This window comes from Fundulus heteroclitus, chromosome 23 (genome assembly GCF_011125445.2).
Source record: "Fundulus heteroclitus isolate FHET01 chromosome 23, MU-UCD_Fhet_4.1, whole genome shotgun sequence".
Classification (NCBI taxonomy): domain Eukaryota; kingdom Metazoa; phylum Chordata; class Actinopteri; order Cyprinodontiformes; family Fundulidae; genus Fundulus; species Fundulus heteroclitus.
Genome location: NC_046383.1, coordinates 13,871,557 through 13,884,199, shown reverse-complemented (window position 1 = coordinate 13,884,199; position 12,643 = coordinate 13,871,557). Strand labels below are relative to the sequence as shown.

General features: G+C 40.6%; 1 protein-coding gene across 7 annotated transcripts in view; it reads right to left on the bottom strand.

The window, feature by feature from the left end:
• si:dkey-237h12.3 (teneurin-3) overlaps nt 1-12,643 on the bottom strand; it is a 208,992-nt gene that overhangs the window by 119,115 nt on the left and 77,234 nt on the right. For all 7 annotated transcript variants that reach the window (XM_036127293.1, XM_012876933.3, XM_036127294.1 and 4 more), the window contains exon 4: nt 5,303-5,528. In XM_036127293.1, the coding sequence (XP_035983186.1) occupies nt 5,303-5,528 (226 nt within the window). The remainder of the gene's footprint in view (nt 1-5,302; nt 5,529-12,643) is intronic.

Here is a 12,643-nt window from a genome sequence, read left to right as displayed (position 1 = left end):
AAGACAATAAAATGAAAATGAAAATACAGATAAAGTCAATTAAAATAATCATAAATGTACTAAAAGACTAATGTATGTCTGTGTATGCCTGTTGTGCAGGTTTTCAACACAATTGACTTAATTCTACAAATGTATCTGAAGTAACTTTCACCCAAGGGAGATTAATAAATATACTTTGACTTTAAAATTCAAATGTGATTTATGTTACATGAAAAATTAAAAATGTACCATTTTTGATGGGTTAACTTCCTCTTGTAATAATATTGTGTGCATATTTCATTTTATCCGACACAACTGTGGCAATATTAATAAATGTGATACATCTTCACATGATCATTACAATAATAAGCTTTCATGCTGTCACATCCCTAATAGAGATAGTTCACAACCATTTATAAAATCACTATTATGAAAACATTCAAGTGAGCATTTCCAACGCGCTCTTGGTATAAGAACTCCTTAGAATGAGGCAAACAGGAGAACCAAATTGTACAGATGAGTCAAATATTTGCAGAATTTTCCTAAATTTAACACAGATTATTTAAAACTTGGTTTGATATTAATGAAAAAGTTACTTGGTTCATGGAAAGAGATATTGCTAGAATCCTGCCAGTCTCATGTTTATGAACCTGATGTGTCTCTAAAAGTTAGCTGGGTGCGTTGTTACGTCCTCCTGTCTGGTGTTATTTCCCACGCCCCTCCGAGTGGCCAAACCTTTCCATTCCACGCACCGAGAAAAATCCTCCCACGTGGAAAAACATGGCAGATGAGCAAGAACTCCTTCTGGCGGATGTTCGTAAATATAGACATCTTTATGATTCGGCCCATAAAGAACACTGTGATCAACAATTTGTTAACAATTCATGGAGAAAATGTTGGAAACAACTGTGTTTTCTAAATCTACGTGGCATACGAGCACAACGCTGCCCTCTAGAGTCTAGGAGTCTTTGGACTTTGCTGCTCTTGGGTGCTGCTTGTTGCAGGATCTTTACTGTTCCCGCCACTCTTACAACCGTGCACCTCGAGGTGAAAAACTCGCTCACATACACCCACTCAACACACACTGGTTTCTACCCACCCATACACCCAAACACACATACACACCCAATCGCTGACACAAAAATAATCCAGACGGCTGAAGGTCATCCAAACGCAGGTCACCATTACATCGATGTCGCCTGCCGACTTTGATGCTGGATCCAGTCTGGATTTAATAAAGTCAATCATGCAATTAGGATTCCATCTTGAGATATCCTTTTTGCAGAGCTAAAGTGTCCTGACCCACGTAGGCAACCAGCTTCTTTCTCTTTATGGCGCGCCTGAAATGCCGCGACAGGACACGTGAAAAACAGAAACGCATTAAAAGCGCGTTGACGGCGCGATCACAGCCGGATTAGCGGCTTTAGTCAACCGGCGTGAAATAATGATCAGCGGCTACACAGAGCAGGCCCTTTCTCATTCAAAGAACACTGAAAGCTAGTTGGTACCGAGTCAAATTAGCACACTCGTGCTTTGAAGACCAACACTTCTAGGGGAGGTTACACACACATATTTCATTACTGCTAATTGCTCCAAAAGTAGTTAAAGCTGTCAAATGAGTGTTTTATTTTCAAAGGGGTCGTCATATCACAGGAAATATATATTAGGCAAGATCATAACATTGTGATTCATTCTTGACACTTTTTTAATCAAATCCCTTGTACAGAATAATTTACCGCGTGCACACATGAGCACGTCTGCGGCGCTGCATGAGAAATAAAGTCTGTGTCACTCCTGGAGACCGAAATGAGATTCCCCTCCCCAAGGCACCTGAAGCTATCCTCCACACACAGACGCTGTTGCCTGGACTTTGCTGCCCCAAACCCCCTGAGGGCAGCCTAATGAGTACATTCTTGAGCTTCTGTTTACATTTCCCAACCCGGTGGTTTTCTTGACATCTGTAATTATGTTCTGAACCGGGTCTTCCCTTTTGGCCCTGTTGGTTCGCAGCAGCCCCCCCACCCCTAAGTTCCCACCCACTGACAAGCACTTGATTTAGAGTCCACCGTGGTGATAGTGATTTATGCCCCGGCTGATGATAGGTGTGTACATATTGTTTTGTCGATACGGCCAAGACAGCTCAAGGTCATTGCGCGGTAAGTGTTCAATCACGGTACCTTCCTGGGAAGGCAGGACTGTCACCGCACGTCCCAGCTGAGTCCATCGGAGCAGAAGAAGTTTTAACTTCAACGCTGCCAGGGACCAAATTCAAAGCTTGCAGTCAGGTGAGTCTCAGAATGGGCGCCCACGCCTTGGCAGCGGCACTCCGGCCTGGAATACATCGACTCAAGGCCATTTCTTAGGCAGAGCGCGATGCACCGCACCTCATTAGCCAATAGGTTTTAAGCTCGCTGATTAGGAGAGATTTATCTAATATTTCAGGAGAAACAACTTGGCTGAGACACTAAATAGAATCTTGCACAGCAGATTGTGATATAAAATAAATCTGCTTACCTAGATTCTTGTTAAGCTATAGACTCTTTGATTTCAACTGGCAAGCTCTCTGCGGTTCCCATACTTCACACTAATCATGAACTCTCCTTCTTACTGCGAGCCGGGCTTATATCTGGTAATCAGCCCTTGAGTGCAGGTGATTACAAAAGGCAGAAAAATCAGTGAACACTGCGGCCATTAATCAAACGCAGCAGGAGCTATAATATGTCATGCCCAATTTGTGGTGTAATAGTTTAACTTGATGAGAACTGCTCTTTAAAATTGGCTTAAAAATAAGCCATCCCTAAATATTTTAAATCCCAAAGTGATTTATCATTTCAATGCCCCCTCCTGTTTGGTGGAGTGACACTAAAACATTAATAAAATCATCAGCTATAAAGAATGGGTGTTGCTGTTTCGTGCGTTCCACGGCCCAGTAGCTAAAGGCATCCATCCCTTTTAATAGAATCTGAGCCTATTTGGCACCAACTAATGGAAAGGCTTTTAATAGAAGGACTATTAGGCAGGGCTGTGTAGTTCCTGAAATTGGTTTTATTGAACATGTTGATAAAACATAACCCACAAGCTGGCAGCTTAAGCATGGCTAAAAGAGTTATCATTCCTGTTTCATGTTATTCACACAACAAATGGAGTTTAAGATGCTTTATGCCAGCGGTTAAAGTGGTTTTTTTCAGATTGGGTTTTTTGGTGTCATTGACAGAGCTTTGCAAAAAATACCCCCGACTACTAAAACTTTTCACCCTTGTTCATGTTACGGTCACAAAAGATAATCTATTTTAATGCGATTTTGTGCTACAGACCAAAGCAGCAGACAAAGTGAGAGAGGCAAACAGTCGCATCCAATAAATGAGAGTATGTGCGTTGAAGAGGCTCGTTTATCAGATTAAAAGCACCTTGTGAAAACGACAACCTTTATGCTGTTGTTCAACATTTCATTAAGCCCACATTTCGGTATTAAAAGGTTTTTTATTGGTGTGATGTAATATTCTAATGTTACATGTTGTGTTTTCATTAGCGCTAAGGAGAAAATCCTCATAGTATGAGAAACAAAGCTTTTAAAACATCAGTCTGCATGTAATTAATCTATACAATGTGTTTCACTTAGTGAATTAAGTGACTGAAATGAATTAACGATTCAATAATATTCTATTTTATTGAATAAGACAGCATATGGTTGCCCATTTTTTTTCCACAAATACACTTCTAAAAAAACATCTGCAATGCATTTATATTAACCCCACCTCCTTGTTACGATCCCAAATTATTATCCCACTGCAAAGTAATTTATATGTGTTGCCTTGCCAATTATCTTTAGATATCATTTAATGGGTAACGAGTAGAAATGCACTTGACAGTGTCAGATCTTTATTTGTAAAAGCATAAAAAAAAAACAGCTATTGTTCTCATTACACACCTTGGAAGTCAGTCAATCACAAAATACAGAGAAAATACGTCGAAGTGTGACTTTGTAACGTGATAAAATGTATAAAAACAAGTTCAGTGGGTAAGAAAACGTCAGTAAAGTACTGTGGAGGACCGTACTAACACACTTTGTAAATGGAAACTTTTTACCCTGGTTGAAAACATTGTAACGGTTTTGCTTGCTTCTTGTTCTTGATTTCACCTGATTTCTACATTTAGCTGCATCTCAGCTTGGCTCAAATGCTGCAAAACTGTCCATGCATACTGGCTTCAGGAGAGCAAAATGATGAGCATAAATCATGAATGACTAACTTATTTACAGCAGATTATTCTGCTTTGGCTAAGAGAGCGAGAGAGAGGCATGAAAAATGCCTCTAGTCTGATAAACTGGAAGCCATGGCTGTACATTATGAGCTGTCACTGGGTGAGATCTAAAAAGGACCATTTATCAATGCAGAAACAGAAAACAAATACAACAAATGACGGCAAAAAGCAAGTTGAGAAAACAGATTTAGTGTAAAAAGTTGAGTTGAGGAGTTAAGGAAAAAATCCAATAAAACAGCTTTTGGATTTTCCTTTATGGTGCTTGACCTGCTTCATGGATCTAAATAAGTTAAATATAATAAACAAGCGAAATGTCTTCACATTGGTCACACTGAAAAGCTGATTAGCTGCATTGTTAGTTGCTATAATTTAGGTTATTTGGCTCAAACGTGTCCTGATTGGGGAAAGAGCAGGGCCTGATCACGAGCTTTTCATAAATACGTCAAACCATCGTGAGGATTTTAATTCCTCTGAAAAAGATTACCAATATTATCTGTCTGAGAATGTGCGTTATATCCTGGTTTCTTCAAAAACCCAAAAGCACCAGGATTTTATTTCAGAGCAAACCAGACTACAAAGCGGATGCTGTCTATCAAGAACTCCATGTTCGGTGCATTTTCTTACAGAACCCACTTTTAGCCCAGTGCTGTTACTTTGAATTATCACAAATGACAAAAGCAAACCCGTGGTTCAGTCACAACTAAAACTTTCAGGAATATAAGAAATTATCTTGCGTTTCAGAGACACATCAAACATGCAGCTGGTTGGAGATTTAAGGCATTTAAAGTAAGCCAAACTATAAAATTAGAGAAAAGCAGAAATACAAAGTTAGAAGTAAGTCTTTTTTTCCCAAAGGGTTTAATTAAAATCCTATAAGATTTGAAAGGATGGGTTTTGGGGGCACCGACTGAAACAGAGCTGGGGGAAAAAAAAAACCACATTTAATACAGTTAAAACTTGCTTCTGCTCATCTGTTTGGCACCATTCTGCTTTCTGAATCAGTGAATTTGACATCGGGACTTGCGTTTTGCAGCGGCGCCGCCGGTCGCTGCGGGTCACCCACCTGCTCTCCAGGGCCACATTGCTGCCCAGCACCCAGCTGTCCTGCAGCTGGACGCATTCCGCCGTGCTCTGCAAGTCAGCCGCCAGGCCGGCTGCGGGCGGTGGACTCGGGCTCCTCTGATTGGCCAGTGAGCTGCGGCTCAGGGAGGTGATGGACGGGTGCTGCTTGTGCGGCGGCGGCGCAGGTGGGATGGGAGGCGGGGCCTGTTGACACGTCAGATTGTCACCTGGGCAGAAACAAGAAACAAGAGAACGTCAGTGAGTGTATTTTTTATTTATTTTTTTGGGTGGGGGGAGCTGAATCAAAAGCGAAGGGGAAAAAAAACAGCATATACGGCAAAAGAGCTGATAAACGACAGATGGTTAAGGTATAAAAGTATCTTATATACACTATGTGACAGGCTTATAGCAACTTAACAGACCAGGAAAAGCAAACACGACCAAGAGCAAGACATAAAGATGAGATGCAACCACTGCGAAAAGAGCTGTTTTTTTTTTATGAAGCCACACATGATGATTGTCACAAAACACCGCGCGGCTGACAGTCGGGTTCTCTTAAACAGAAGGTCACTTAGAGAGGCAGCTGTTCCTTTATGGGCGCTTAACGCAATGCTTCACGTTTGATTACAGCCAGAGAAGACTCTCAAATAACTAATGACCAGAACATCCATTAGGGCTCTGAAAGAACAGGTTTTCCAATTTCACACAAAGCTGTGTAATTGGCCCCCAGAATGGCATGTGGTGATTATCTATCCATCTTCCCTGTTTAAAAAGGTAAAAACCCACAGTGCTGACAATTCTGATTTGCTCCAATGAGCCCCAAATGGGTATCATCTTTCCTGCCTTAGCGAGGCTTAGAGAATATCGAAAACGCCAGGAGCTGTGTCGTTTTAGGGAGCTTCTGTTGTTTTTTGCATCGACAGCCCGAATTTTCACAAAGCCTAAAGGAGTTCAGGTTTACAGCAAATATGTACACTGAAGGTCAGCGCATGATTTAACCTTTGCTTCTGCAGGTGCGTGCGTGCAAAGACCCGGGATCGGCTCGGCGCTGCCAGCTGCACACAGCAACTCGCTAAAAGGACACAAGCCATTGTTTTGAATTGGGGTCCTTTAATGGCCTTGCAGTTTGTGTCCTTGTGTGTGTGCCTGTGCTTTTCAGAGTGCCCTTCTGTGCATGAAACGAGCTGTTCAGTGGAGGCAAATGAGCCGTTTGGTACCACACAGCTAGGAGGAAACATGAATGCGACTCGGAGCGAGGCAATCATTTCCACTGCTTAGAGGGAAAAACCTTCAGGCTTCTGTCCAGGCAACCAATTAGTACCAATATGGACTCCCCTCTAATGTTTAATATAGGAGTACATAAAAATGCAGCACGGGAAAGGCTTGTGGAAACGATTCCTGAGAATAATAATTTAGTGTCTATCAGTAATTTAAATGGAAGGCTCCCACTGTAATATCATTGCACTGAAATGTTATTACACAGCCAACTGTAAAACTATTCACATTTTCTAACCATTTGTTTTAAATTAAAAGCATACCTTTCAATTAAGTTTTTCTACAATTGTAAAAGATCAACCAATACATAGTAAATCACACTGAAGAAGGACTAAAATAATTCCCATTGAAGAGGAGCATCCATGTTCTCAGAGTGATGTGTTTCCATTTACATAATGTTTCACAAATGGGTCAAAAAGTCCAACATTAATCTCATTTTGGTATAATGTCAAAGAAATGCCTTTCTTTCTCTCTACTCTTTCATAAAAGATGGACTTGTTGACATCTAGACTAATAGTTACCATACTGGCAGGTTCTCCCACCTGAGCGGTGCGTCTCTGTAGCTCCTCCACAGTTGAGGTGGACGACCACAGACACTCTTGCTGCAGTCAAACGATGGGATAAAGGGAGCTCAAAGAACAGGGTTTTGTTTAATCACCTTAACTTTTATTTTAAACGTCTCCAGAACTTTGTCCCTGAACTGTGTGCCGCGTGCCTCGGCCGTCCAGGCGCTGTCCAAACCTCTGAGGCCTTCACAGAACAACCTGTACCTGGATTTAAATTACTCTCAGGAGCATTCTATACATTAATAATCCGACTTATGAAAGCAACTGGTTGCTCCGGAGTGTTTTAGGGGAGACAGATTAAAAAGAGATGAAACTCCATTAATTTTACATACTTGAAAGAAACATTAAACCATGCATAACTTTCCTCCCACTTCACAGCAATATATATATATGTACAGATTATTTTTTTATTCTTCCTTGCGGGCCCATGGATGAAATGATTGGAACAGGAGTAACAAGAATCCACGGCTGTGGTGCAGAAGGCCAATCAAAGATTAATTACGTCCTGACTGCAATTACACAGCGGCAGCATGGGGCCATAAATTCCATAAAAGCAAAATCATCAGAAGCAAACGAAGGTTGTTATTTTTCCCTCCTTTTTTTTGTGAACTGTGATTAGAGTTTTATCAAACCCAATCAAACATGATCCCTTCAGCGCCCCACGCCACCATGTTCAAAGCCAGTTCTGATATCTAAATTAAGCATGAATTACCAGAGATCAGTTGCAGTGCTGGCATTTGAAAAAAATATAAGAGTGCCATGACTTGGTGATAACGAATACAAGACATCCACTCAGCTCCTGGGTGAGACTGGGAGCCCCATTAGAAAAATGCTTAGTAGGCTGATGGAAATGTGAGTTATCCACCACCTCTGGCTGCTGGCTTCACTTTACCTCCAGGCCTAGTGGCACCGCAGGAGCCTGCAGCACCCGGGGGCTCGGCTTCGCTTTCCAGCTCCAACATTTTTCAGAGAGCCATCAGGGATACGAGAAGTAAGAAAAAAACACGAAGCTGTGCGGCACAGACCGGTTAAAGCAAGCCAAGGAAATTAAGGTAAGGCTGGATGGTGACATCCAGGGGGGTTGTGTAGCAAGAAAAATGTGCTAATCTCACTCAAAATTCAATTAAAATTCCTCTTTTCATGAAGCTCTGGCATTTATTAATATTTCACACCAAAAATCTTCAATAAAAGTCCCTGAAAACAGCCCATCTTCCCCTCAGCTTTTACAAATAAAGACACAGGACAGATATTGAAGAAAACTGTATCCATTCATCTCAGTGTTTACATATCGATCTGGGCGTCTTGATTGCCCTCCTTTAGTCTGACTGTGGCCCCTGGAGCCCCAAAACGCAGCGCAGCCGAGCCTCAGAGCCACAACAACAAGCAGAGAGAGAGAGAGAGAGAGTTTGCATCACAGGTGCATTATGTTTGATGGGAATAGGGTGCGAAGGCTTTCACTGTGAGACAGTTTATGATGAGCTGAGATGTTAAGATTGGCGACTTGTTGTATGAAATGAGCTGTTTGGTTGCTGAGGACACACGCTGAACAAAATGCTGTAAACACGCGATAAACCTTTCCGTAGAGGGGGATGTGACACGCAGTAAATCTGAGCACTTAATCTCACTTTAACGCTGGAGAGAGTGAACTCTCATAAAGTGCTGCGTGCACCGCAGAAGCCACTCTTCATCGATTATTCTGATCAGCTCTCATTCAGTTTGCCTACTTCCATCTCGTAACCCTGCAGCTAACTGTTGCTCATCAGTTCATTTTTTTTCTTTACCGAATACAGTAGAAAAGAAGAACAAAAAAAATTAAAATGCAATAAAAAAAAAACAACAACAACATATTATTTACTTTAATTGTACGTTAATCTTTGTGTCATTTTGACTTTTCCATTCGTTTTAAAAGCTGTTGCCAGTTTCAGGCCAGTAATCTGAAACACGACACATCGAGCGCCCTGATCAAACCAAAAATGGCTCCATGTGACCTCCAGCTGCTGGATGTGTTTAACTGGAGTCCCAGAAGCACATTTTGCTCACAGCAAACTATGAGTTTTATACAGAAAATGACCTTTTATCTGTAATCTAAGCAGGTATGGCACCACTTGGTAGCTTAGTGCAGGATCGGTGCTAAAGGAACTCTGACATTATTTTACCAGAATACCAACATCTTCATGGCCCAAATTTCTACATTGTAGGACAAAAAAGTATTTATTATCCTATCTAAAAAGCATTTACCACGCTCACTCTGAAGTAGGGACGCTTACTGTTATCAAGGTAAACTAACTTATTAAGAATCAAAGGTTTCATGTAAACCATTCCTATGGTATAAAGTCCCATTCATGAAATTTCCCAGCAGGCGTGAGAGTGACGAAAGAGTTTTTTCCAGCTCTCTGGTCCCTACAGTAGAGCACTGCACCCCCTTCAATTCATGCTACTGCGCACTGCCAGTCAGCAGGCCGAAATAACGGTGCTGCGCTTTTTTTACTCACACTGGAGAAACTTTCCTCGGAGGAAGCTCCGCTTTTTTCAGCACAAATCATTCAGTGATGTCCGTAAAGCACCGATCAGCCGCCGTCTCTGTGTTTTTTTTTTAGTGTGAATCTGTCCACAAGCGTCTCCATCAAACGGGTTCCTAGAAGAGTATTGGGTGGGTGGGTTGACTTCAACCCACCCAGGGATTCCTCGGTTCCTTCAATATACACACAAAGACAACGAAAAGGCCTATAGACTAATAACTGTTAAAATAATCACATCATAAGTGTTATGATATTGTCTTCTTTCTGTTTTAAATGAAAGCAATAACATCATATTATACATTTTTCTGGTCTCACTACATTCCTGCTGTGAATGTAAAGGCGAAGCTTTAGGAATATTAAAAGATGGCTCCCTTTTTTGCTTAAATGTGCCAGCACATATCTTATCATCCTGCACGTCAGAACTTCCGGCTTTAAAGATCTAACTGAGCAGCGAGTTTGGCCCTTTTAGGCTTTTGAATGTGAAACATTCCCCCTTGTGGAGTTTAAGTGATACATTATGCAAACATTTTTCTGACTTTAAGGACTATATCACTCCTATACATGCATGCTTCACATATCTTCAGCCTGATATCACAGTCAACATTTTTCGTGCATATTCACACGCAGCCCTTCTGCTGCTCATCTGTTTAATTCAGGCCTTTTGCTTACACGGCTGACACATTTCTCTTATAGGTACGGGTCGTAGCACCATGTATTTCTTTCATGTACTCAATTTCCCTGCACACAGTGGGTGTCAGGCTGTCTGAGTGATGTCAGGCGCCATGCTTTCTGGTCTCCAATTTAAGGTGTAGGTTTGAATCCAATTTCTGACAAACAGTTTTATACTCAGCACAGGGTCTCGCTATGATGAAAACCTGTAAGTGAGAAGCTCGATGTGATTCCAGGTAACTCAAAGGGAAAATGTGGCTCTGGCAGTTCTCCTTCTCTATGTACTTCACTGCAAGAGTTGGATGTCTGAAAGCCACTGAGGCAAGGCATGATAAATACGGGCTTTTGCCACTTTAATTTACATTAGCCACGGGCAAGCATACATTATGCCTGACTATCCTTTTTAAAAAATAGACACGCAAAAAAATGAGGCTTTTACGAAAGCTTGGCATTGTCTTCCATCAAGACTGAAAGAATTAAGCTGGCCTTTAATGTGCAAACTGGGAAGGCAGATGAAACAGCTGGGAGGTTTATTGAGCTTTGCTTTGAAACCAGATCAAGACGGATGCTTCCTTTGCATAATTCCTCAACGTCAGCTTGTCATCGTCTCCATCAGCAACATGCTTTAAAAAAAATGGACCTTTGTGATTAATACTGCATGCCAAGACTCAACTGACAGACTCATTCTCGACTTAATGATGCTTTCCCAACTTATCAAAGCTGTTGCTTTATGGAGCGTCAGGAATATTTTCATTAACGCCACCTAGAAATTAACTTTGTTTTAGTCTCTGATTTTAGACGTAGGAGATCTTGAGATGGATTTATGACGCTGTCGTTAATGGAAAAAAAGTACTTTATTGCCAGGCAAATATGTCTGTTTGTTCCTTTACAGCGTTTAGGGCATTTTTCATTGTTAAACCTTTATTTATATCATTGAGACACGAGCTCTCATTAAAGAGAGAGGTGAGTTTTCCGTCGCCACGTTCGGGGCTGTTGCTGTTTGGAAGCTGGCTTCTGAGGGCACTATATTTCTTAAATCATGGTGTCCATTTTTGCCGCTGGTATTTTTAAGAGGAAATTGGGTTGCCACAATGCTCGCAGCTTTAAAAATATCTTTTTTCGATTAGAAAATTGACAAGCCTTGAAGGCTGCGCATAATGTTCCAACACAGAGTCAGGACACAATTAAAAGCCGTTTTGCACTCACTAAAGCTTGGCAGGCTTAGTGAAAGTCTTTTCATATTCATTGTGTAAGTACTGCAAAAGGTCTTGTGCCATTTTACTCTCCATTAAGAGACTGATGCAACTGCTAATGGAATTGAAAGGGCATTTGCTTTGACTAGATTGCCCTTCACCAATAGGAAAATTGCTGCATGTGTGGATCAGAGGAATTCAATCAAAACAGATCACAGAACTTGAGACGCCGCAGCTTTTCAATTACACCTCACAGTATTTACATTTTGCAGGGAAATATATGTATGTAAAAAAAAAAAAAAATCCCCCAAACCATCCAGCATGTAAATATGGAAGAAACTCCAAAAACATCTTTGTTTTAATCAATTTGAAATGGATGCTCAAATATAAAATATTAAAATCTTAGTATATGAAATGCTGGTTTTACATCTGGACTTTAAAAAACCTATCAAACAAAATCTAAGCAGGGAAAATTATATTCATTTGGTAAAATATCACAATTCATTAGTGTTATTATGAAGCTGCGAGGTGTAGTTTGTTAGAAGTGAGAGAAAATTATTTGCTAACATTAGGTTTATCTGTCTGCTACATATTGTCATAGTGCACCTATAATACTTACAATCACATGCTTTTTATTTAACAAACATTTCTGTAGACTGTAGTTTGGGCTTTGATCATTTCATGCATCTTCTCATAATTTAGGATCCAGACTATTTCAAATAATTGATATTTATTTATATATTCATATTTAACTTCTAATAGAATACAGTTATTATTATTCTTGGCTGGCTTTATCTCTTGATCCCTGTGCAACCTTTTTTTCTCCAGATTAATGCAAATGTACACAATCATTAACTCCAGCCTCCACTATTTTATACTAAAAACATTAATTTGTGTATTCCCTAAACAGAATTATGGAGCAGTCGTAATGAAAGGGCCCCCTAACCTGCTGTATTTATCTCAGATCTTCTGAAGGTTGACTTAGGGAATGTCTTGACTAAAAAAGTAATTATTACAGTTGTTCTTTTTGCTGTCAGCTTAGAGTAATTTAAAAAACACAAGGTAATAAGAAAACAGGGCATTTGGAGTGAGGAGGATGTTTTTAACGTAATAAAGATGC